The sequence below is a fragment of the Salmo salar genome, chromosome 16 (genome assembly GCF_965601325.2).
Source record: "Salmo salar chromosome 16, fSalSal1, whole genome shotgun sequence".
In the NCBI taxonomy this organism is placed as follows: domain Eukaryota; kingdom Metazoa; phylum Chordata; class Actinopteri; order Salmoniformes; family Salmonidae; genus Salmo; species Salmo salar.
The window spans coordinates 59,257,501-59,284,244 of record NC_138306.1 but is presented as its reverse complement, the minus strand read 5'-3'; the positions used below and the strand labels follow the sequence as shown (position 1 = coordinate 59,284,244).

Sequence of the window (26,744 nt, the reverse complement as noted above, 5' to 3'; positions counted from 1 at the left end):
GGCATCTAAAGGCTCTCAGACCACGAGAAACAAGATTCTCTGGTCTGATGAAACCAAGACTGAACTCTTTGGTCTGAAAGCCATGCGTCATGTCTGGAGGAAACCTGGCACCATCCCTACGGTGAAGCATGGTGGTGGCAGCATCATGCTGTGGGGATGTTTTTCAGCGACAGGGACTGGGAGACTAGTCAAGATGGAGGGAAAGATGAATGGAGCAAAGTACAGAGAGATCCCTGATGAAAACCTGCTCCTGAGCTCTCAGGACCTCAGACTAGGGTGAAGGTTCACCTTCCAACAGGACAACGACCCTAAGCACACAGCCAAGACAACACAGGAGTGGCTTCGGGACAAGTCTCTGAATGTCCTTGAGTGGCCCAGCCAGAACCCGGACGTGAACCCAATCAAACATCTCTGGAGAGACCTGAAAATAGCTGTGCAGCGACGCTCCCCATCCAACCTAAACAGAGTTTGAGAGGATCTGCAGAGAAGAATGGGAGGAACTTCGCAAATATTTTTTTACCTTTATTTAACCAGGCAAGTCAGTTAAGAACAAATTTCTTATTTACAATGACGGCCTAACCCGGCCAAACCCAGACAACGCTGGGCCAATTGTGCGCCACCCTATGGGACTCCCAATCACATCCGGATGTGATGAAGCCTGGAACCAGGGACTGCAGTGAAATGCAGTGCCTTAGACCGCTGAGCCTCTCGGGAACACTGGATCCTGTCTTTTGAGTGAGAGCAAACAGTTAGACTGTAAAGCATGTTGTCGCTCGTTGGGAATGCTTTCTCTCTTTGTTAAGGTGTCCGCATGCTCCCCATCCGAAATAGTTTGGAGCAGTTCATGCCAAATTATGAAGACATTTTGTGATGTTTTTTGTTAGTTTTGGTTTTTGGCAAGGTTTTTGTTGTTGTTGGTCTGTTCGTGAAGAGAGAAAAAAATCCGGAGGCAAGCCGGAAGTCGGTAGCCGAAGTCTCTACGCCCCTTCGTCGGTGATTGGTCAACAGTAGGCGCTGAAGTCTACGCCCCATCGTCGGTGATTGGTCAACAGTAGGGATTCTTCAATTAAGTGTTTGTTATCATTCAACGAAAGACGAATCGTTTTCACGCATATTTTTTCACTTGAGAAATACTGCACCAAACGTCTTAGTTAGATGCGAAATTGCGCAACTAAGATCTCTTTGGCAAAAAAAAAAAAAAAAAAGTCTGAATTAATGACAGATTTCTTGAGTTGTCTTAGATCCATTTCTGACTATTTTGAGGAAGTGTATACTGGCTATGGAGTCTCAAGATGGACAAACAGTACTATTGGTTAGTGTTCCTCTGTTAAAATGAGCAAACGGCATGGTCTCAGAACCCTATCTGTGTGGTCTACGGTCCCAGAGCCCTATCTGTGTGGTCTACAGTCCCAGAGCCCTATCTGTGTGGTCTACAGTCTCAGAACCCTATCTGTGTGGTCTACAGTCTCAGAGCCCTATCTGTGTGGTCTACAGTCTCAGAGCCCTATCTGTGTGGTCTACAGTCTCAGAGCCCTATCTGTGTGTGGTCTACGGTCTCAGAGCCCTATCTGTGTGGTCTACAGTCCCAGAGCCCTATCTGTGTGGTCTACAGTCTCAGAGCCCTATCTGTGTGGTCTACAGTCTCAGAGCCCTATCTGTGTGGTCTACAGTCTCAGAGCCCTATCTGTGTGGTCTACAGTCTCAGAGCCCTATCTGTGTGGCCTACAGTCTCAGAGCCCTATCTGTGTGGTCTACAGTCTCAGAGCCCTATCTGTGTGTGGTCTACAGTCTCAGAGCCCTATCTGTGTGTGGTCTACAGTCTCAGAGCCCTATCTGTGTGTGGTCTACGGTCTCAGAGCCCTATCTGTGTGGTCTACAGTCTCAGAGCCCTATCTGTGTGGTCTACAGTCTCAGAGCCCTATCTGTGTGGTCTACAGTCTCAGAGCCCTATCTGTGTGTGGTCTACGGTCTCAGAGCCCTATCTGTGTGGTCTACAGTCCCAGAGCCCTATCTGTGTGGTCTACAGTCTCAGAGCCCTATCTGTGTGGTCTACAGTCTCAGAGCCCTATCTGTGTGGTCTACAGTCTCAGAGCCCTATCTGTGTGGTCTACAGTCTCAGAGCCCTATCTGTGTGGCCTACAGTCTCAGAGCCCTATCTGTGTGGTCTACAGTCTCAGAGCCCTATCTGTGTGTGGTCTACAGTCTCAGAGCCCTATCTGTGTGTGGTCTACAGTCTCAGAGCCCTATCTGTGTGTGGTCTACGGTCTCAGAGCCCTATCTGTGTGGTCTACAGTCCCAGAGCCCTATCTGTGTGGTCTACAGTCTCAGAGCCCTATCTGTGTGGTCTACGGTCTCAGAGCCCTATCTGTGTGTGGTCTACAGTCTCAGAGCCCTATCTGTGTGGTCTACAGTCTCAGAGCCCTATCTGTGTGGTCTACAGTCTCAGAGCCCTATCTGTGTGTGGTCTACAGTCTCAGAGCCCTATCTGTGTGGTCTACAGTCCCAGAGCCCTATCTGTGTGTGGTCTACAGTCTCAGAGCCCTATCTGTGTGTGGTCTACGGTCTCAGAGCCCTATCTGTGTGGTCTACAGTCTCAGAGCCCTATCTGTATGTGGTCTACCGTCTCAGAGCCCTATCTGTGTGTGGTCTACAGTCTCAGAGCCCTATCTGTGTGGTCTACAGTCTCAGAGCCCTATCTGTGTGGTCTACAGTCTCAGAGCCCTATCTGTGTGTGGTCTACAGTCTCAGAGCCCTATCTGTGTGGTCTACAGTCTCAGAGCCCTATTTCTGTGTGGTCTACAGTCTCAGAGCCCTATCTGTGTGGTCTACAGTCTCAGAGCCCTATCTGTGTGGTCTACAGTCTCAGAGCCCTATCTGTGTGTGGTCTACAGTCTCAGAGCCCTATCTGTGTGGTCTATAGTCTCAGAGGCCTATCTGTGTGGTCTACAGTCTCAGAGCCCTATCTGTGTGGTCTACAGTCTCAGAGCCCTATCTGTGTGGTCTACAGTCTCAGAGCCCTATCTGTGTGGTCTACAGTCTCAGAGCCCTATCTGTGTGGTCTACAGTTTTAGAGCCCTATCTGTGTGGTCTACAGTCTCAGAGCCCGTGTGTGGTCTACAGTCTCAGAGCCCTATCTGTGTGGTCTACAGTCTCAGAGCCCTATCTGTGTGTGGTCTACAGTCTCAGAGCCCTATCTGTGTGGTCTACTGTCTCAGAGCCCTATCTGTGTGTGGTCTACAGTCTCAGAGCCCTATCTGTGTGGTCTACAGTCTCAGAGCCCTATCTGTGTGTGGTCTACAGTCTCAGAGCCCTATCTGTGTGGTCTACAGTCTCAGAGCCCTATCTGTGTGGTCTACAGTCTCAGAGCCCTATCTGTGTGGTCTACAGTCTCATAGCCCTATATGTGTGTGGTCTACAGTCTCAGAGCCCTATCTGTGTGGTCTATAGTCTCAGAGGCCTATCTGTGTGGTCTACAGTCTCAGAGCCCTATCTGTGTGGTCTACAGTCTCAGAGCCCTATCTGTGTGGTCTACAGTCTCAGAGCCCTATCTGTGTGGTCTACAGTCTCAGAGCCCTATCTGTGTGGTCTACAGTCTCAGAGCCCTATCTGTGTGGTCTACAGTCTCAGAGCCCTATCTCTGAGACGTACAGGGCCAGAGCACAGTCACTTAGCCTCTGAGACATATAGGGCCAGAGCACAGTCACTTAGTCTCTGAGACATATAGGGCCAGAGCACAGTCACTTAATCTCAGAGACATATAGGGCCAGAGCACAGTCACTTAGTCTCTGAGACATATAGGGCCAGAGCACAGTCACTTAGTCTCTGAGACATATAGGGCCAGAGCACAGTCACTTAGTCTCTGAGACATATAGGGCCAGAGCACAGTCACTTAGTCTCTGAGACATACAGGGCCAGAGCACAGTCACTTGGTCTCTGAGACATACAGGGCCAGAGCACAGTCACTTGGTCTCTGAGACATACAGGGCCAGAGCACAGTCACTTAGTCTCTGAGACATACAGGGCCAGAGCACAGTCACTTAGTCTCTGAGACATACAGGGCCAGAGGACAGTCACTTAGTCTCTGAGACATATAGGGCCAGAGCACAGTCACTTAGTCTCTGAGTCATATAGGGCCAGAGCACAGTCACTTAGTCTCTGAGACATATAGGGCCAGAGCACAGTCACTTAGTCTCAGAGACATATAGGGCCAGAGCACAGTCACTTAGTCTCTGAGACATATAGGGCCAGAGCACAGTCACTTAGTCTCTGAGACATACAGGGCCAGAGCACAGTCACTTAGTCTCTGAGACATACAGGGCCAGAGCACAGTCACTTAGTCTCTGAGACATATAGGGCCAGAGCACAGTCACTTAGTCTCTGAGACATATAGGGCCAGAGCACAGTCACTTAGTCTCTGAGACATATAGGGCCAGAGGACAGTCACTTAGTCTCTGAGACATATAGGGCCAGAGCACAGTCACTTAGTCTCTGAGTCATATAGGGCCAGAGCACAGTCACTTAGTCTCTGAGACATATAGGGCCAGAGCACAGTCACTTAGTCTCAGAGACATACAGGGCCAGAGCACAGTCACTTAGTCTCAGAGACATATAGGGCCAGAGCACAGTCACTTAGTCTCTGAGACATATAGGGCCAGAGCACAGTCACTTAGTCTCTGAGACATATAGGGCTGTAGAAATGAACACCCTTCATGTTTATGGGACCATGCTAACAAATGTTTTTTTTCTCTTTCCCAGGAGATTGCTCGTCATCTTCGGCCCTCCTCGTTAAGAGCTCTGTATGGTAAAACCAAAGTGCAGAATGCTGTGCACTGCACTGACCTTCCCGAAGACGGGGTACTGGAGGTAGATACATACTGGCGCCTCATTCACCCACACATTTAGTATTTCAGAGTAGCTCTTAAACCCACAATCATTCATCTGTTTGGCACCGAAGCTCATACGAAGAGGAGTAGCCATTCAGACTGCTGGTTTGTATCTCACAGTGACCAGACCAGGAACAGAATGGAACTGGGTCCCAAATTGGCACCCTATTCCTTACATAGTGCACTATGGGCCTAATAGGCCGTGGTTTAAACGTAGTGCACTATATACGGAATAGGGTGCCATTTTTGGGATACAGGCTAAAGCAGCAACAGCGGGACAGTCTCATGACGAGCCGCTACTGATCCCACTGGGAAAGAATAGCTGGCCATTTAGAAACAAACTTACTGTTTAGTGAGGGAGGGAGGGAGGGAGGGAGGCAGGCAGGGAGGGAGAGAGGGAGAGAGGGAGAGAGAGAGAGAGAGAGAGAGAGAGAGAGCTCCTGATCTGTTGAGCAGCGTAGCCGTAGGGACAAATGGCTCCTTGTTAATCATTAGCCTGGTGACTGGCTGAGCTGCCTAACACATTCCAGGGCCCAGACGAACCACTTCGGCCCAGAACGGAGCGGACCACTACACTGGAAACAGTCTAACATACTGCTATAGTCCTGTCTAACATACTGCTATAGTCCTGTCTAACATACTGCTATAGTCCTGTCTAACATACTGCTATAGTCCTGTCTAACATACTGCTATAGTCCTGTCTAACATACTGCTTTAGTCCTGTCTAACATACTGCTATAGTCCTGTCTAACATACTGCTATAGTCCTGTCTAACATACTGCTATAGTCCTGTCTAACATACTGCTATAGTCCTGTCTAACATACTGCTTTAGTCCTGTCTAACATACTGCTTTAGTCCTGTCTAACATACTGCTATAGTCCTGTCTAACATACTGCTTTAGTCCTGTCTAACATACTGCTATAGTCCTGTCTAACATACTGCTATAGTCCTGTCTAACATACTGCTATAGTCCTGTCTAACATACTGCTATAGTCCTGTCTAACATACTGCTATAGTCCTGTCTAACATACTGCTATAGTCCTGTCTAACATACTGCTTTAGTCCTGTCTAACATACTGCTATAGTCCTGTCTAACATACTGCTATAGTCCTGTCTAACATACTGCTATAGTCCTGTCTAACATACTGCTATAGTCCTGTCTAACATACTGCTTTAGTCCTGTCTAACATACTGCTATAGTCCTGTCTAACATACTGCTATAGTCCTGTCTAACATACTGCTATAGTCCTGTCTAACATACTGCTATAGTCCTGTCTAACATACTGCTATAGTCCTGTCTAACATACTGCTATAGTCCTGTCTAACATACTGCTATAGTCCTGTCTAACATACTGCTTTAGTACTGTCTAACATACTGCTATAGTCCTGTCTAACATACTGCTATAGTCCTGTCTAACATACTGCTATAGTCTTGTCTAACATACTGCTTTAGTCCTGTCTAACATACTGCTATAGTCCTGTCTAACATACTGCTATAGTCCTGTCTAACATACTGCTATAGTCCTGTCTAACATACTGCTATAGTCCTGTCTAACATACTGCTATAGTCCTGTCTAACGTTGGGCTAGTAACCGAAAGGTTGCAAGTTCAAATCCCCTGAGCTGACAAGGTAGAAATCTGTCGTTCTGCCCCCTGAACAAGGCAGTTAACCCACTGTTCCCCGGTAGGCCGTCATTGAAAATAAGAATTTGTTCTTTAACTGACTTGCCTGGTTAAATAAAGGTTCAATATATAGTCCTGTCTAACATACTGTTACACAGCCTGTATTTAAGCCTCCACCAGCACTGGTATCAGGCTGTATTAAATCAGCATGTTGTTTGTACAACAGTATCTTCTGAATCAAAGAGGAATAGGCGAAGCATGAATATGTTATCTATATGAATAAATATTTAATGTAGCCAAAGATTATAGGGTCCCCTAGGAAACACTGAACATCACTTTGGTTCCTACCCTGTTAAAATAACTCATCCATGGCGTTTTCATTCGTTGTCATGTCAGACAACACTGTATTCAAAGTGCCCACTATAATTTATATTCTGACTATAGAATTATAATAAACATAATATTTCAATGATTCCAAAAGTTCACCCAAGTGTTTTTTGATCTAAATCGCAATTGCAACATTTGGTTAAAAATCTAGGCCTTAGTCATTTTTGCAGTGTGGAAATGATCGCAAATGAGTGCAGGAAATGCAGAAATTGATGGAAATGCAGGAAATAATTTTCGATTGAAGTTGAATTGAACAGTAGAAAACAATCTGAATTGGAGAAAGACACATTGAAATCATTTATAATATATGTGTGGCCACCCTGAGGTAATGCATGTTAGACAGGACTATAGCAAAAAACATACTTATGTTATGTTAGACAGGACTGCTATACAGACTGCTAAACATCAAATACCATGATATATTTTGGCCATATCGCCCAGCCCTCATTTCAGGTATCTGAAGGTAGAACTCTGCCTACCCAGCAGGCCCAGAGAGCAAGTGAAGTGCACCTATAGGCCAACAGCTGGCCAATCAGATAGCTCAGATCACACCGTGTCTGCAGTTTCCTTGAGCCATAGACTGTAAAAAAAAATAAAACCTTGAGCTCACAGCAACATCATTACTGTGAGATTTCACAACTTTTAAAACCATGTCTAGAGAGAGGGCTTGACGAATACAGCGAAGTGCTGAGAGACTCAGCGAGAGAGACTCAGCGAGAGAGACTCAGCGAGAGAGACTCAGCGAGAGAGACTCAGCGAGAGAGACTCAGCGAGAGAGACTCAGCAAAGTGCTGAGAGACTCAGTGAGAGAGACTCAGTGAGAGACTCAGCGAAGTGCTGAGAGACTCAGTGAGAGAGACTCAGTGAGAGAGACTCAGCGAGAGAGACTAAGCGAAGTGCTGAGAGACTCAGTGAGAGAGACTCAGTGAGAGAGACTCAGTGAGAGAGACTCAGTGAAGTGCTGAGAGACTCAGTGAGAGAGACTCAGTGAGAGAGACTCAGCGAGAGAGACTCAGTGAGAGAGACTCAGTGAAGTGCTGAGAGACTCAGTGAGAGAGACTCAGTGAGAGAGACTCAGTGAGAGAGACTCAGTGAGAGAGACTCAGTGACAGAGACTCAGCGAAGTGCTGAGAGACTCAGTGAGAGAGACTCAGTGAGAGAGACTCAGTGAGAGAGACTCAGTGAAGTGCTGAGAGACTCAGTGAGAGAGACTCAGTGAGAGAGACTCAGTGAGAGACTCAGTGAGAGAGACTCAGTGAGAGAGACTCAGCGAAGTGCTGAGAGACTCAGTGAGAGAGACTCAGTGAGAGAGACTCAGTGAAGTGCTGAGAGACTCAGTGAGAGAGACTCAGTGAGAGAGACTCAGCGAGAGAGACTCAGCGAGAGAGACTCAGCGAGAGAGACTCAGCGAGAGAGACTCAGCGAGAGAGACTCAGCGAGAGAGACTCAGCGAGAGAGACTCAGTGAAGTGCTGAGAGACTCAGTGAGAGAGACTCAGCGAAGTGCTGAGAGACTCAGTGAGAGAGACTCAGTGAGAGAGACTCAGCGAGAGAGACTCAGTGAGAGAGACTCAGTGAAGTGCTGAGAGACTCAGTGAGAGAGACTCAGTGAGAGAGACTCAGTGAGAGAGACTCAGTGAAGTGCTGAGAGACTCAGTGAGAGAGACTCAGTGAGAGAGACTCAGCGAGAGAGACTCAGTGAGAGAGACTCAGTGAAGTGCTGAGAGACTCAGTGAGAGAGACTCAGTGAGAGAGACTCAGCGAGAGAGACTCAGTGAAGTGCTGAGAGACTCAGTGAGAGAGACTCAGTGAGAGAGACTCAGTGAAGTGCTGAGAGACTCAGTGAGAGAGACTCAGCGAGAGAGACTCAGCGAGAGAGACTCAGTGAGAGAGACTCAGTGAAGTGCTGAGAGACTCAGTGAGAGAGACTCAGTGAGAGAGACTCAGTGAAGTGCTGAGAGACTCAGTGAGAGAGACTCAGTGAGAGAGACTCAGCGAGAGAGACTCAGTGAAGTGCTGAGAGACTCAGTGAGAGAGACTCAGCTCAGTGAGAGAGACTCAGTGAAGTGCTGAGAGACTCAGTGAGAGAGACTCAGTGAGAGAGACTCAGTGAGAGAGACTCAGCGAGAGAGACTCAGTGAAGTGCTGAGAGACTCAGTGAGAGAGACTCAGTGAGAGAGACTCAGCAAGAGAGACTCAGCGAAGTGCTGAGAGACTCAGTGAGAGAGACTCAGTGAGAGAGACTCAGTGAAGTGCTGAGAGACTCAGTGAGAGAGACTCAGTGAGAGAGACTCAGTGAGAGACTCAGTGAGAGAGACTCAGTGAGAGAGACTCAGCGAGAGAGACTCAGTGAAGTGCTGAGAGACTCAGTGAGAGAGACTCAGTGAGAGAGACTCAGTGAGAGAGACTCAGCGAGAGAGACTCAGTGAAGTGCTGAGAGACTCAGTGAGAGAGACTCAGTGAGAGAGACTCAGTGAAGTGCTGAGAGACTCAGTGAGAGAGACTCAGTGAGAGAGACTCAGTGAAGTGCTGAGAGACTCAGTGAGAGAGACTCAGCGAGAGAGACTCAGCGAGAGAGACTCAGCGAGAGAGACTCAGTGAAGTGCTGAGAGACTCAGTGAGAGAGACTCAGCGAGAGAGACTCAGCGAGAGAGACTCAGTGAAGTGCTGAGAGACTCAGTGAGAGAGACTCAGAGACTCAGTGAGAGAGACTCAGCGAGAGAGACTCAGCGAGAGAGACTCAGTGAAGTGCTGAGAGACTCAGTGAGAGAGACTCAGCGAGAGAGACTCAGCGAGAGAGACTCAGTGAGAGAGACTCAGTGAGAGAGGCTCAGTGAGAGAGACTCAGCGAGAGAGACTCAGTGAGAGAGACTCAGTGAAGTGCTGAGAGACTCAGCGAGAGAGACTCAGCAAAGTGCTGAGAGACTCAGTGAGAGAGACTCAGTGAGAGAGACTCAGCGAGAGAGACTCAGCGAAGTGCTGAGAGACTCAGTGAGAGAGACTCAGTGAGAGAGACTCAGTGAGAGAGACTCAGTGAGAGAGACTCAGTGACAGAGACTCAGCGAGAGAGACTCAGCGAGAGAGACTCAGCGAGAGAGACTCAGCGAGAGAGACTCAGTGAAGTGCTGAGAGACTCAGTGAGAGAGACTCAGCGAGAGAGACTCAGCGAGAGAGACTCAGTGAGAGAGGCTCAGTGAGAGAGGCTCAGTGAGAGAGACTCAGTGAGAGAGACTCAGTGAGAGAGACTCAGTGAAGTGCTGAGAGACTCAGTGAGAGAGACTCAGCGAGAGAGACTCAGTGAGAGAGACTCAGTGAGAGAGACTCAGCGAGAGAGACTCAGCGAAGTGCTGAGAGACTCAGTGAGAGAGACTCAGCGAGAGAGACTCAGTGAGAGAGACTCAGTGAGAGAGACTCAGCGAGAGAGACTCAGCGAGAGAGACTCAGTGAGAGAGACTGTGAGAGAGACTCAGTGAGAGAGACTCAGTGAAGTGCTGAGAGACTCAGTGAGAGAGACTCAGCGAGAGAGACTCAGCGAGAGAGACTCAGCGAAGTGCTGAGAGACTCAGTGAGAGAGACTCAGCGAGAGAGACTCAGCGAGAGAGACTCAGCGAGAGAGACTCAGTGAAGTGCTGAGAGACTCAGTGAGAGAGACTCAGCGAGAGAGACTCAGCGAGAGAGACTCAGTGAAGTGCTGAGAGACTCAGTGAGAGAGACTCAGCGAGAGAGACTCAGTGAGAGAGACTCAGTGAAGTGCTGAGAGACTCAGTGAGAGAGTCTCAGTGAGAGAGACTCAGCGAGATCAGTGAGAGAGACTCAGCGAGAGAGACTCAGCGAGAGAGACTCAGTGAGAGAGACTCAGTGAGAGAGACTCAGCGAGAGAGACTCAGCGAGAGAGACTCAGCGAGAGAGACTCAGCGAGAGAGACTCAGCGAGAGAGACTCAGTGAGAGAGACTCAGTGAGGCGAGAGACTCAGCGAGAGAGACTCAGTGAGAGAGACTCAGTGAAGTGCTGAGAGACTCAGTGAGAGAGACTCAGCGAGAGAGACTCAGTGAGAGAGACTCAGCGAGAGAGACTCAGCGAGAGAGACTCAGCGAGAGAGACTCAGTGAGAGAGACTCAGCGAGAGAGACTCAGTGAAGTGCTGAGAGACTCAGTGAGAGAGACTCAGTGAGAGAGACTCAGTGAGAGAGGCTCAGTGAGAGAGACTCAGCGAGAGAGACTCAGTGAGAGAGACTCAGTGAAGTGCTGAGAGACTCAGTGAGAGAGACTCAGCGAGAGAGACTCAGTGAGAGAGACTCAGTGAGAGAGACTCAGTGAGAGAGACTCAGCGAGAGAGACTCAGCGAGAGAGACTCAGTGAGAGAGACTCAGCGAGAGAGACTCAGTGAAGTGCTGAGAGACTCAGTGAGAGAGACTCAGCGAGAGAGACTCAGTGAAGTGCTGAGAGATTCAGTGAGAGAGACTCAGCGAGAGAGACTCTCAGACTCAGCGAGAGAGACTCAGCGAGAGAGACTCAGTGAGAGAGACTCAGCGAGAGAGACTCAGCGAGAGAGACTCAGTGAAGTGCTGAGAGACTCAGTGAGAGAGACTCAGCGAGAGAGACTCAGTGAAGTGCTGAGAGATTCAGTGAGAGAGACTCAGCGAGAGAGACTCAGTGAGAGAGACTCAGTGAGAGAGACTCAGCGAGAGAGACTCAGCGAGAGAGACTCAGTGAGAGAGACTCAGTGAGAGACTCAGTGAGAGAGACTCAGTGAAGTGCTGAGAGACTCAGTGAGAGAGACTCAGCGAGAGAGACTCAGCGAAGTGCTGAGAGACTCAGTGAGAGAGACTCAGCGAGAGAGACTCAGCGAGAGAGACTCAGCGAGAGAGACTCAGTGAAGTGCTGAGAGACTCAGTGAGAGAGTCTCAGTGAGAGAGACTCAGCGGGATCAGTGAGAGAGACTCAGCGAGAGAGACTCAGCGAGAGAGACTCAGTGAGAGAGACTCAGTGAGAGAGACTCAGCGAGAGAGACTCAGTGAGAGAGACTCAGTGAAGTGCTGAGAGACTCAGTGAGAGAGACTCAGTGAGAGAGACTCAGTGAGAGAGACTCAGTGAGAGAGACTCAGCGAGAGAGACTCAGCGAGAGAGACTCAGTGAGAGAGACTCAGTGAGAGAGACTCAGTGAGAGAGACTCAGCGAGAGAGACTCAGCGAGAGAGACTCAGCGAGAGAGACTCAGCGAGAGAGACTCAGCGAGAGAGACTCAGTGAAGTGCTGAGAGACTCAGTGAGAGAGACTCAGTGAGAGAGACTCAGTGAGAGAGACTCAGCGAGAGAGACTCAGTGAGAGAGACTCAGTGAAGTGCTGAGAGACTCAGTGAGAGAGACTCAGCGAGAGAGACTCAGTGAGAGAGACTCAGTGAGAGAGACTCAGTGAGAGAGACTCAGCGAGAGAGACTCAGCGAGAGAGACTCAGTGAGAGAGACTCAGCGAGAGAGACTCAGTGAAGTGCTGAGAGACTCAGTGAGAGAGACTCAGCGAGAGAGACTCAGTGAAGTGCTGAGAGATTCAGTGAGAGAGACTCAGCGAGAGAGACTCTCAGACTCAGCGAGAGAGACTCAGCGAGAGAGACTCAGCGAGAGAGACTCAGTGAGAGAGACTCAGCGAGAGAGACTCAGCGAGAGAGACTCAGTGAAGTGCTGAGAGACTCAGTGAGAGAGACTCAGTGAGAGAGACTCAGTGAGAGAGACTCAGCGAGAGAGACTCAGCGAGAGAGACTCAGCGAGAGAGACTCAGTGAGAGAGACTCAGCGAGAGAGACTCAGCGAGAGAGACTCAGTGAGAGAGACTCAGTGAAGTGCTGAGAGACTCAGCGAGAGAGACTCAGCGAGAGAGACTCAGTGAAGTGCTGAGAGACTCAGTGAGAGAGACTCAGTGAGAGAGACTCAGCGAGAGAGACTCAGTGAGAGAGACTCAGCGAGAGAGACTCAGCGAGAGAGACTCAGTGAGAGAGACTCAGTGAGAGAGACTCAGTGAGAGAGACTCAGCGAGAGAGACTCAGCGAGAGAGACTCAGTGAGAGAGACTCAGTGAAGTGCTGAGAGACTCAGCGAGAGAGACTCAGCGAGAGAGACTCAGTGAGAGAGACTCAGTGAGAGAGGCTCAGTGAGAGAGACTCAGTGAAGTGCTGAGAGACTCAGTGAGAGAGACTCAGCGAGAGAGACTCAGTGAGAGAGACTCAGCGAGAGAGACTCAGCGAGAGAGACTCAGCGAGAGAGACTCAGTGAGAGAGACTCAGCGAGAGAGACTCAGTGAAGTGCTGAGAGACTCAGTGAGAGAGACTCAGTGAGAGAGACTCAGTGAGAGAGGCTCAGTGAGAGAGACTCAGCGAGAGAGACTCAGTGAGAGAGACTCAGTGAAGTGCTGAGAGACTCAGTGAGAGAGACTCAGCGAGAGAGACTCAGTGAGAGAGACTCAGTGAGAGAGACTCAGTGAGAGAGACTCAGCGAGAGAGACTCAGCGAGAGAGACTCAGTGAGAGAGACTCAGCGAGAGAGACTCAGTGAAGTGCTGAGAGACTCAGTGAGAGAGACTCAGCGAGAGAGACTCAGTGAAGTGCTGAGAGATTCAGTGAGAGAGACTCAGCGAGAGAGACTCTCAGACTCAGCGAGAGAGACTCAGCGAGAGAGACTCAGCGAGAGAGACTCAGTGAGAGAGACTCAGCGAGAGAGACTCAGCGAGAGAGACTCAGTGAAGTGCTGAGAGACTCAGTGAGAGAGACTCAGCGAGAGAGACTCAGCGAGAGAGACTCAGTGAGAGAGACTCAGTGAAGTGCTGAGAGACTCAGTGAGAGAGTCTCAGTGAGAGAGACTCAGCGAGATCAGTGAGAGAGACTCAGCGAGATCAGTGAGAGAGACTCAGTGAGAGAGACTCAGTGAGAGAGACTCAGTGAGAGAGACTCAGCGAGAGAGACTCAGCGAGAGAGACTCAGTGAAGTGCTGAGAGACTCAGCGAGAGAGACTCAGTGAGAGAGACTCAGTGAGAGAGACTCAGTGAAGTGCTGAGAGACTCAGCGAGAGAGACTCAGTGAAGTGCTGAGAGACTCAGTGAGAGAGACTCAGTGAGAGAGACTCAGCGAGAGAGACTCAGTGAGAGAGACTCAGCGAGAGAGACTCAGCGAGAGAGACTCAGTGAGAGAGACTCAGTGAGAGAGACTCAGCGAGAGAGACTCAGTGAGAGAGACTCAGCGAGAGAGACTCAGTGAGAGAGACTCAGTGAAGTGCTGAGAGACTCAGTGAGAGAGACTCAGCGAGAGAGACTCAGCGAGAGAGACTCAGTGAGAGAGACTCAGTGAAGTGCTGAGAGACTCAGTGAGAGAGACTCAGTGAGAGAGACTCAGTGAGAGAGGCTCAGTGAGAGAGACTCAGCGAGAGAGACTCAGTGAAGTGCTGAGAGACTCAGTGAGAGAGACTCAGCGAGAGAGACTCAGTGAGAGAGACTCAGTGAGAGAGACTCAGCGAGAGAGACTCAGCGAGAGAGACTCAGTGAAGTGCTGAGAGACTCAGTGAGAGAGACTCAGCGAGAGAGACTCAGTGAGAGAGACTCAGTGAGAGAGACTCAGCGAGAGAGACTCAGCGAGAGAGACTCAGTGAGAGACACTCAGCAAGAGAGAGACTCAGTGAAGTGCTGAGAGACTCAGTGAGAGAGACTCAGTGAGAGAGACTCAGTGAGAGAGACTCAGTGAAGTGCTGAGAGACTCAGTGAGAGAGACTCAGCGAGAGAGACTCAGCGAGAGAGACTCAGCGAGAGAGACTCAGCGAGAGAGACTCAGTGAGAGAGACTCAGCGAGAGAGACTCAGTGAGAGAGACTCAGTGAAGTGCTGAGAGACTCAGTGAGAGAGACTCAGCGAGAGAGACTCAGTGAGAGAGACTCAGTGAGAGAGACTCAGTGAAGTGCTGAGAGACTCAGTGAGAGAGACTCAGTGAGAGAGGCTTAGTGAGAGAGACTCAGCGAGAGAGACTCAGTGAGAGAGACTCAGTGAAGTGCTGAGAGACTCAGTGAGAGAGGCTCAGTGAGAGAGACTCAGCGAGAGAGACTCATTGAGAGAGACTCAGTGAAGTGCTGAGAGACTCAGTGAGAGACTCAGCGAGAGAGACTCAGTGAGAGAGACTCAGTGAGAGAGACTCAGCGAGAGAGACTCAGCGAGAGAGACTCAGTGAAGTGCTGAGAGACTCAGCGAGAGAGACTCAGTGAGAGAGACTCAGTGAGAGAGACTCAGCGAGAGAGACTCAGCGAGAGAGACTCAGTGAGAGAGACTCAGTGAAGTGCTGAGAGACTCAGTGAGAGAGACTCAGTGAGAGAGACTCAGTGAGAGAGACTCAGTGAAGTGCTGAGAGACTCAGTGAGAGAGACTCAGCGAGAGAGACTCAGCGAGAGAGACTCAGCGAGAGAGACTCAGTGAGAGAGACTCAGTGAAGTGCTGAGAGACTCAGTGAGAGAGACTCAGTGAGAGAGACTCAGCGAGAGAGACTCAGCGAGAGAGACTCAGTGAGAGAGACTCAGTGAAGTGCTGAGAGACTCAGTGAGAGAGACTCAGTGAGAGAGACTCAGCGAGAGAGACTCAGTGAGAGAGACTCAGTGAAGTGCTGCTGTTTGAATGAGTAAGTTCGTGTTTGAGTTGTTTCTCAGCACTGTAAACACGTCGTTTTCAACACTTTCATAAGCCAGAAAATACACATTTACATTTAAGTCATTTAGCAGACGCTCTTATCCAGAGCGACTTACAAATTGGAGAGCGACTTACAAAATGCACGTTCTCCCTCCTTCCACGCACGCTGCAACCAGCACTGCAGCTCCAAATGAATGACTATAGCAAAGTATTTTTTATAACAAAGTGTTGTTATTATAATGGCTTGTCTCTTTTTATTATATCAAATAATATTTAACTTTATCTGGTCATAGCAGTAACAACATGAATTAGTGCATGAGACAGAAATACCGTAAATTCCGGACTATAAGCCGCAACTTTTTTCCCAGGCTTTGAACCTCGCGGCTTAAACAATGTCGCGGCTAATATATGGATTTTTCCCGCTTTCAATTTTTTTTTCTTCCAAAAAACACATTCTGTGACGTGCTCAGTTTTTGGGGCGGCATGAAGCTTTCATTAGACCAATGAAATTGCCAAACGGGTTAAGGTCAAACAACTTTTTGGTTTACTGTTTAGATTAAATCGAGCGCTCTCAATCTTCCCATCATTCTGATTACGGTAGTCATTTTGTCACCCTCATCATGGCAAAGACATGGAGAAATGCATATGATGCAGCTTTCAAGTTGAAGGCGATTGATCTGGCTGTTGGAAAAGGAAATAGAGCTGCTGCACGGGAGCTTGGTCTTAATGAGTCGATGATAAGACGTTGGAAACAGCAGCGTTAGGAATTGACTTTTATTTTTGTTACAAGCCGTGTTTCGTTAAAGCCTGTGTAAAGTTCATTTGTTTCAATGTACCGGTAGGCACCTGCGGCTTATAGACATGTGCGGCTTATTTACGTACAATTTAATATTTTTTTTTTTAATTCAGTGGGTGCGGCTTATATTCAGGTGCGCTTAATAGTCCGGAAATTACGGTAATGCAGTGTGACTTGTTTCTCCATCACCTGGAAGACCGTGTCCCCTTTTCTCAGTGGAGGGAGGGAGAGCGGAGGGACGGTGAGTCGGGTGAGAGGCAGCCTCACCCCTCCTCCCCTCAGACAGGTGAGAGGCAGCCTCACCGCTGCTCCCCTCCTCCCCTCAGACAGGTGAGAGGCAGCCTCACCGCTGCTCCCCTCCTCCCCTCAGACAGGTGAGAGGCAGCCTCACCCCTCCTCCCCTCAGACAGGTGAGAGGCAGCCTCACCCCTCCTCCCCTCCTCCCCTCAGACTGACTGATCATCAGATGCAGGCCATCAGTCTGTCTACGCCTTCCCTGTAGCTCAGTTGGTAGAGCATCGTGTGTGCAACGCCAGGGTTGTGGGTTTGATTCCCACGAGGTGCCAGTACAACAACAACAACAAAAAATGTATGAAATGTATGAATTCACTCCTGTAAGTCGCTCTGGATAAGAGCGTCTGCTAAATGACTAAAAATGACTAAAATGTAAAATGTAAAATTAAAGCAAATTATTCTGCTCACTCAGCTGTGCCTCAAGTAATACAACAAATGATCTGTTACCGGTGTAATCATACATATAATTTCAAAATGGTCTGAGAAAAACAACATTGACAGGGCAATTCAAGCATTCAGAGTGTTTTATAGTCTCATGTACAGTGTTGCAGGTGTGATTGCAGGGCACAGTGTATTGGACATATAGCCTACTACAAACCTCGTTGCTACACTACTGTTTTTAATAGGTTCATGTTGCTTAAGTTTTTAAGTCATGTTTAAAAATAATAATTTTCAGTAGTAGATCTCTGTTTACATTGTGACTCAAAAGGTTGGTGACCAATGGTCTAGTCAAGCTGGTGGCCTGTCTGTCTGTCTCTGTCTGTCTGTCTGTCTGTCTGTCTGTCTGTCTGTCTGTCTGTCTGTCTGTCTGTCTGTCTGTCTGTCTGTCTGTCTCTGAATGTCTCTCTCTGTCTCAGTTTGTTACAGTTTGTCTCGATCAAAGTTGCCTGATCAAACCTTTAATACTGAAACTACTACTATTCTACTATAACTCAACCTATATTCTACTATACCTCAACCTATATTCTACTATTCTACTATAACTCAACCTATATTCTACTATAACTCAACCTATATTCTACTATTCTACTATACCTCAACCTATATTCTACTATACCTCAACCTATATTCTACTATTCTACTATACCTCAACCTATATTCTACTATACCTCAACCTATATTCTACTATAACTCAACCTATATTCTACTATAACTCAACCTATATTCTACTATTCTACTATACCTCAACCTATATTCTACTATACCTCAACCTATATTCTACTATTCTACTATACCTCAACCTATATTCTACTATACCTCAACCTATATTCTACTATTCTACTATACCTCAACCTATATTCTACTATACCTCAACCTATATTCTACTATAACTCAACCTATATTCTACTATACCTCAACCTATATTCTACTATTCTACTATACCTCAACCTATATTCTACTATACCTCAACCTATACTCTACTATTCTACTATAACTCAACCTATATTCTACTATACCTCAACCTATATTCTACTATTCTACTATACCTCAACCTATATTCTACTATTCTACTATAACTCAACCTATATTCTACTATAACTCAACCTATATTCTACTATACCTCAACCTATACTCTACTATTCTACTATACCTCAATCTATATTCTACTATTCTACTATACCTCAACCTATATTCTACTATTCTACTATAACTCAACCTATATTCTACTATAACTCAACCTATATTCTACTATTCTACTATAACTCAACCTATATTCTACTATTCTACTATAACTCAACCTATATTCTACTATTCTACTATAACTCAATCTATATTCTACTATTCTACTATACCTCAACCTATATTCTACTATAACTCAACCTATATTCTACTATTCTACTATAACTCAACCTATATTCTACTATTCTACTATAACTCAACCTATATTCTACTATTCTACTATAACTCAACCTATATTCTACTATTCTACTATAACTCAACCTATATTCTACTATAACTCAACCTATATTCTACTATAACTCAACCTAAGCATATGCTGTCTGTATCTTTTAAAAATGATGTGGCCGATCTATCAATGTAATGTTACATTAAGCCTGTTTCTAATCTAGGATTGCAGGAGAATTGAGTCATTTTTCAGAGATTGCTAATTGTTCATTTTCCCTTTCAACAGGTCCAATATTTCTTCAAGATTTTGGATGGATGAAGTTTTTTTTTTGTTTGTTTGTGTTTTACACAAATACACATTCCATTTGTATGAGTATGTATTTAAATAAAAGAGACATTGACCACAGGATAATTTCTCAATTTATTTGTCATTAAGGTCTTACCCAGATGAAATAAAATGACAAGACCAGATGGACTCCTGACGAGTGTCTGGATGTTCAACATCAATCACTTTTACACCAACAAAACATCCTATTACACAGGGTACTGCATTGCTTCAGATATTCTAACTTTTTGACCAGCGACTTTGGTATCGGATCCATACATTACACTTTTTCCTGCGGGAAAAAAAAAAAAATTGTACAACTGCATAAATATAAAACTCTTCCACCATGAAAATGACTAAAACATTCATTAGAAAGTTACACCACGTCATGTGATGTCTCCAGCAACAACAACAAAAAAAAATGGTTCGTTTTAAAAGCACAGAGTCGCTGTCAGTGTTTCCATGAAGGAGGAAGGAAGCTAGTCTCCCTGCCTGCTGCTAGATACACAGAACACTGCTAGCTCTAGACTACAATAGAGAGGAGGAGGAGAAGCATTGGACATAGAGAGAGGAGGAGGAGGAGAAGCATTGGACATATAGAGGAGGAGGAGGAGAAGCATTGAACATAGAGAGAGGAGGAGGAGGAGGTGAAGCATTGGACATAGAGAGGAGGAGGAGAAGCATTGGACATAGAGAGAGGAGGAGGTGAAGCATTGGACATATAGAGGAGGAGGAGGTGAAGCATTGGAGGAGGAGAAGCATTGGACAGAGAGGAGGAGGAGAAGTATTGGACATAGAGGAGGAGGAGAAGCATTGGACATAGAGAGGAGGAGGAGGAGGTGAAGCATTGGACATAGAGGAGGAGGAGAAGCATTGGACATAGAGAGAGGAGGAGGAGAAGCATTGGACATATAGAGAGGAGGAGAAGCATTGGACATAGAGAGAGGAGGAGGTGAAACATTGGACATAGAGAGGAGGAGGAGAAGCATTGGACATATAGAGGAGGAGGAGGTGAAGCATTGGACATAGAGAGGAGGAGGAGAAGCATTGGACATATAGAGAGGAGGAGAAGCATTGGACATAGAGAGAGGAGGAGGTGAAGCATTGGACATAGAGAGGAGGAGGAGAAGCATTGGACATATAGAGGAGGAGGAGGTGAAGCATTGGACATAGAGAGGAGGAGGAGAAGCATTGGACATATAGAGGAGGAGGAGGAGGAGAAGCATTGGACATAGAGAGGAGGAGGAGGAGAAGCATTGGACATATAGAGGAGGAGGAGGCGAAGCATTGGACATAGAGAGAGGAGGAGAAGCATTGGACATAGAGAGAGGAGGAGAAGTATTGGACATATAGAGGAGGAGGAGGAGGAGAAGCATTGGACATATAGAGAGGAGGAGAAGCATTGGACATAGAGAGAGGAGGAGGTGAAGCATCAAACAAGACATTTCATTAAACCCTCTGTCCCATATTAAAGTTGATCCAAAAAGAAAAAAATAAAGTAATGTAGAAATATTCTCCCACAATCAACTCAAAAAGACACAGGAAAAAGCATTCCAGGGAGTGCAGCCATTTACTGACAGACTTACAGATCAGAGCGTACCATGCCAGTATTTTCAGTTAGTAAGAGTATATTAACACATCCACACACTCACATTAACACACACACACACACACACACACCTTGGACCACTAAAGCTTACTGACATAAGACAACAGAAATTACAACATGGCTTGGAAAGGACCACTGTATGTCACTACTGCACTGGATACTCCAAACGTACATAGAAAGCACATTAGGCAGAATACTTAGGGGACAGACAGAAACACTGCTCGCTACATATCAGTAGTGGAATTGCAATTTACAGTAAGAGATGAACATGTCCCATGGCTCAAGGACTTCTCATTTACAGTAGAATAAATATGTTGCAATTGCTACTCTTCCTGTAATGTACATTCTAAACCCTAGACATTATGCAGGAAGCCAGTGTAGTGTACATTCTAAACCCTAGACATTATGCAGGAAGCCAGTGTAGTGTACATTCTAAACCCTAGACATTATGCAGGAAGCCAGTGTAGTGTACATTCTAAACCCTAGACATTATGCAGGAAGCCAGTGTAATGTACACAGATTAACTGTAGGTCCCCGTATATTATGAAAGTTTGTTCCAAGACTAGTCGTGTTTTTTTTAATATAACTTTTTTTTTTTTTTCTTCTCTCTAAATCATCTTGTTTTGAAATGTGGGAAGATAACAGTGTGTTTTTTTTCATAGCTGAGGTCATGAATTGGCGATAGTGAACTTAACGTCAAAGCGTCCTTGGTAGCGATCTTTCTCGCTGTAGTCAATGTTCGCTCCGTACACTTTGCACTCGAGACGCAGCTCCTCGTTGAAGGTGAGGTTGGTAAACTGGATGGCCACCAGAGGTTGCAGGTAGTTTGGATGCAGCAGCTTGCCGTAGTAAGGGTAGTACTGGAGGGGGAACCCCATTCCCATGCCATAGTACTTGATCTCACCAATCTTGCTGGCATCCTCCTCTCTCTGTAGAGAATGACATCACAGTTAAGTAGGCTGCCATTACAGAACAAGGTTGCATCTTTTTCCCTAAGGTATAAACTGGTGTGTGCAACGCCAGGGTTGTGGGTTCGATTCCCACGGGGGGGCCAGTACAAAAAAAAAAAATGCATGAAATGAAATGTATGTATTCACTACTGTAAGTCGCTCGTCTGCTAAATGACTAAAATGTCAAATGTAAAAATGTAAACTAGTTCTATATTACAACTGAATATAGCCTATATCTAGCAGGACTAAAAACGACATGAAGAGAACAAGCATAGCATTTATCCCTGACAGCGCGATGTAAGGAAACAACAAGTTTATGGTATGGTTGCATCGGAAAATGGCACCCTTTTGACCAGAACCCTATTGGCACCTAGTCAAAAGTAGTGCACTATATAGGGGAAAAGGATGCCATTTTGGATGTAGTCTATATGATATGCTTCCCAGTCCTATGTGAGGCGTACCTTGTTCTGACAGTGGATGGGGATAACGTTGGTTTGGACTCTGCTCTGGCCGGCATCAGGGACGGAGGCATTGTTGGTTGGAGGCTGAAACAAAACCCAGACCAATCAGCATTATCACCTTAACCTAACCCAGACGGACCAATCAGCATTATCGCCTTAACCTAACCCAGACGGACCAATCAGCATTATCACCTTAACCAAACCCAGACGGACCAATCAGCATTATCACCTTAACCTAACCCAGACGGACCAATAAGCATTATCACCTTAACCTAACCCAGACAGACCAATAAGCATTATCACCTTAACCTAATCCAGACGGACCAATCAGCATTATCGCCTTAACCTAACCCAGACGGACCAATAAGCATTATCACCTTAACCTAACCCAGACAGAGCAATCAGCATTATCACCTTAACCTAACCCAGACGGACCAATCCGCATTATCGCCTTAACCAAACCCAGACAGACCAATCCGCATTATCACCTTAACCTAACCCAGACGGACCAATCAGCATTATCGCCTTAACCAAACCCAGACAGACCAATCCGCATTATCGCCTTAACCAAACCCAGACAGACCAATCAGCATTATCATATTAACCTAAACCAGACAGACCATCAGCATTATCATATTAGCCTCACCCAGACTGACCAATCAGCATTATCGCCTTAACCTAACCCAGACCAATCAGCATTATCATATTAGCCTCACCCAGACTGACCAATCAGCATTAGCACCTTAACCTAACACGGACCAATAAGCACTGTTGTCATTATCAGGTTATCACCCTGAAACTGTTTCTGTGAAGTGTCCCTCAGTGGTAACCTCTATCACCACACAGTCAAAACTACAGGAAGTAGAATCATGGAGAGACTTCTTCTTTGGTTTAATACATTCATACAGGCTATGTTTCAGGTCTGGAGGGTCTGTGGATAGAGGCTGTGTTTCAGGTCTGGAGGGTCTGTGGATAGAGGCTGTGTTTCAGGTCTGGAGGGTCTGTGGATAGAGGCTGTGTTTCAGGTCTGGAGGGTCTGTGGATAGAGGCTGTGTTTCAGGTCTGGAGGGTCTGTGGATAGAGGCTGTGTTTCAGGTCTGGAGGGTCTGTTGAAACAGGCTGTGTTTCAGGTCTGGAGGGTCTGTTGAAACAGGCTGTGTTTCAGGTCTGGAGGGTCTGTGGATAGAGGCTGTGTTTCAGGTCTGGAGGGTCTGTGGATAGAGGCTGTGTTTCAGGTCTGGAGGGTCTGTGGATAGAGGCTGTGTTTCAGGTCAAGAGGGTCTGTGGATAGAGGCTGTGTTTCAGGTCTGGAGGGTCTGATGAAACAGGCTGTGTTCTGGCACATAAGAAACCATAAGATCACAGGATGGTTAAGAATCATAAAGGGGGGGGGGGGGGGTTCCTTCCGAGGGTAGAGACTTACGAGTTGTTGCTGGAACTCTCGATATCGAACACGGTTGGACCCAGAAGTGAATCACACAGCTGACCAAATTACACAAGACTTTACTTCTACGTTAACCAAGCTTAATCAACAGTGTAAACTAGATTTGTGTGGGGTTAGGTGTACATACCCTTGGTCTGAAGTTGATGATCCTGTTGAGCTTGGCGATCAGGCAGGGTTTCCCATCCTTGAAGCCGAAGTTTTCGTCGTGACCATCCAGACCAGAACAGGGTCCCAGCCAGGTCCGCTTGAACCTGCAGGCCTTCCTCACTCCAACGTCACTCTCCAGCTCACCACGGTCCACGTACGATGCAGGTAATTCTACAAGCACAGAGAGACACCTATTAGATCAGACAATATAGACCAGACACAGCATAACTAAACCCTAACAGGATACCTTACCAATGTCTACTAGTCTGTACTGGGGTCTACTGGTCTGTACTGGGGTCTACCGGTCTGTACTGGGGTCTACCAGTCTCTACTGGGGTCTACTAGTCTCTACTGGGGTCTACCAGTCTCTACTGGGGTCTACCAGTCTCTACTGGGGTCTACTAGTCTCTACTGGGGTCTACTAGTCTGTACTGGGGTCTACTAGTCTGTACTGGGGTCAACCGGTCTGTACTGGGGTCTACTGGTCTGTACTGGGGTCTACCGGTCTGTACTGGGGTCTACCGGTCTGTACTGGGGTCTACCGGTCTGTACTGGGGTCTACCGGTCTGTACCGGGGTCTACCGGTCTGTACCGGTGTCTACTGGTCTGTACCGGGGTCTACTGGTCTGTACCGGGGTCTACTGGTCTCTACTGGGGTCTACTGGTCTCTACTGGGGTCTACTAGTCTCTACTGGGGTCTACTGCTCTCTACTGGGGTCTACCGGTCTCTACCAGGGTCTACTAGTCTGTACCGGGGTCTACTAGTCTGTACTGGGGTCTACTGGTCTGTACCGGGGTCTACTGGTCTGTACTGGGGTCTACTGGTCTGTACTGGGGTCTATTAGTCTCTACTGGGGTCTACTGGTCTGTACTGGGGTCTACCGGTCTCTACTGGGGTCTACTAGTCTCTACTGGGGTCTACCAGTCTCTACTGGGGTCTACTAGTCTCTACCGGGGTCTACTAGTTTCTACTAGTCTGTACTAGTGTCTACTAATGTCTACTAGTTTCTACTAGTCTGTACTAGTGTCTACTAGTGTCTACTAGTTTCTACTAGTCTGTACTAGTGTCTACTAGTTTCTACTAGTCTGTACTAGTGTCTACTAGTGTCTACTCGTGTCTACTAGTCTGTACTAGTGTCTACTCATTTCTACTAGTCTGTACTAGTGTCTACTAGTGTCTACTCGTGTCTACTAGTCTGTACTAGTGTCTACTCGTTTCTACTAGTCTGTACTAGTGTCTACTAGTGTCTCTCGGCACTAGTCTGTACTAGTGTCTAGTAGACACTAGTACAGACTAGTAGAAACTAGTAGTGTCTACTAGTCTGTACTAGTGTCTACTAGTCTGTACTAGTGTCTACTAGTTTCTACTAGTCTGTACTAGTGTCTACTCGTTTCTACTAGTGTCTACTCGTTTCTACTGGTCTGTACTAGTGTCTACTCGTTTCTACTAGTGTCTACTAGTTTCTACTAGTCTGTACTAGTATCTACTAGTGTCTACTAGTCTGTACTAGTTTCTACTAGTCTGTACTAGTGTCTACTCATTTCGACTGGTCTGTACTAGTGTCTACTCGTTTCTACTAGTGTCTACTTGTTTCTACTAGTGTCTACTAGTTTCTACTAGTTTCTACTAGTGTCTACTAGTTTCTACTGGTCTGTACTAGTGTCTATTCGTTTCTACTAGTGTCTACTAGTATCTACTAGTGTCTACTAGTCTGTACTAGTTTCTACTAGTCTGTACTAGTGTCTACTAGTTTCTACTGGTCTGTACTAGTGTTTACTCGTTTCTACTAGTGTCTACTAGTTTCTACTAGTGTCTACTAGTTTCTACTGGTCTGTACTAGTGTCTATTCGTTTCTACTAGTGTCTACTAGTATCTACTAGTGTCTACTAGTCTGTAATAGTTTCTACTAGTCTGTACTAGTGTCTACTCGTTTTGACTGGTCTGTACTAGTGTCTACTCGGTTCTACTAGTCTGTACTAGTTTCTACTAGTCTGTACTAGTGTCTACTCGTTTCGACTGGTCTGTACTAGTGTCTACTCGTTTCTACTAGTGTCTACTCGTTTCTACTAGTGTCTACTAGTTTCTACTGGTCTGTACTAGTGTCTACTCGTTTCTACTAGTGTCTACTCGTTTCTACTAGTGTCTACTCGTTTCTACTAGTGTCTACTAGTTTCTACTGGTCTGTACTAGTGTCTACTCGTTTCTACTAGTGTCTACTAGTATCTACTAGTGTCTACTAGTCTGTACTAGTTTCTACTAGTCTGTACTAGTGTCTACTCGTTTCGACTGGTCTGTACTAGTGTCTACTCGTTTCTACTAATGTCTACTCGTTTCTACTAGTGTCTACTCGTTTCTACTGGTCTGTACTAGTGTCTACTAGTGTCTACTAGTTTCTACTGGTCTGTACTAGTGTCTACTCGTTTCTACTAGTGTCTACTCGTTTCTACTAGTGTCTACTAGTTTCTACTGGTCTGTACTAGTGTCTACTCGTTTCTACTAGTGTCTACTCGTTTCTACTAGTGTCTACTAGTTTCTACTGGTCTGTACTAGTGTCTACTCGTTTCTACTAGTGTCTACTCGTTTCTACTAGTGTCTACTAGTTTCTACTAGTGTCTACTAGTTTCTACTGGTCTGTACTAGTGTCTACTCGTTTCTACTAGTGTCTACTAGTTTCTACTGGTCTGTACTAGTGTCTACTCGTTTCTACTAGTTTCTACTAGTTTCTACTGGTCTGTACTAGTGTCTACTCGTTTCTACTAGTGTCTACTAGTTTCTACTGGTCTGTACTAGTGTCTACTCGTTTCTACTAGTTTCTACTAGTGTGTACTCGTTTCTACTGGTCTGTACTAGTGTCTACTCGTTTCTACTAGTTTCTACTAGTGTCTACTCGTTTCTACTAGTGTCTACTAGTTTCTACTGGTCTGTACTAGTGTCTACTAGTGTCTACTAGTGTCTACTAGTTTCTACTGGTCTGTACTAGTGTCTACTAGTGTCTACTAGTTTCTACTGGTGTCTACTAGTGTGTACTCGTTTCTACTAGTGTCTACTAGTGTCTACTAGTGTCTACTAGTTTCTACTAGTGTCTACTCGTTTCTACTGGTCTGTACTTGCCTCCACAGTCTTCGTACTTGTTCTGGTCCGTCTGCCTCTCCTCATCGTACATCTCCAGGAAGTCCTTGATGCTCTTGGTGTACTTCAGATACGTCTCCACATCGTTGATATTGTAAGAGATCTCAAACTTTTCAGAGCGTGGGGTGTGGGATAGACCTGTAGGTAGACAACACACTGGGTCAGTATGGATGATAGACAACACACTGGGTTAGTATGGATGATAGA

General features: G+C 46.6%; 2 protein-coding genes across 3 annotated transcripts in view; one reads left to right on the top strand and one right to left on the bottom strand.

The window, feature by feature from the left end:
• nme7 (NME/NM23 family member 7) overlaps positions 1-18,877 on the top strand; it is a 106,174-nt gene extending 87,297 nt beyond the window's left edge. Inside the window, exons 11-12 of one of the 2 annotated variants that reach the window (XM_082962329.1) lie at positions 4,756-4,863; positions 18,758-18,877. In XM_082962329.1, coding sequence (XP_082818455.1) covers positions 4,756-4,863; positions 18,758-18,790 — 141 coding nt within the window. In that variant the 3' untranslated portion in view covers positions 18,791-18,877. The remainder of the gene's footprint in view (positions 1-4,755; positions 4,864-18,757) is intronic. The other variant, NM_001141095.1, reaches the window with a different exon arrangement.
• A 2,187-nt stretch (positions 18,878-21,064) lies between these two features.
• atp1b1a (ATPase Na+/K+ transporting subunit beta 1a) overlaps positions 21,065-26,744 on the bottom strand; it is an 83,732-nt gene continuing 78,052 nt past the window's right edge. Inside the window, exons 3-6 of the mRNA NM_001140597.1 lie at positions 26,520-26,675; positions 23,388-23,578; positions 21,817-21,900; positions 21,065-21,334 (exon numbers count right to left, since the gene is read on the bottom strand). Of these exons, the coding sequence (NP_001134069.1) occupies positions 21,074-21,334; positions 21,817-21,900; positions 23,388-23,578; positions 26,520-26,675 (692 nt within the window). The 3' untranslated portion in view covers positions 21,065-21,073. The remainder of the gene's footprint in view (positions 21,335-21,816; positions 21,901-23,387; positions 23,579-26,519; positions 26,676-26,744) is intronic.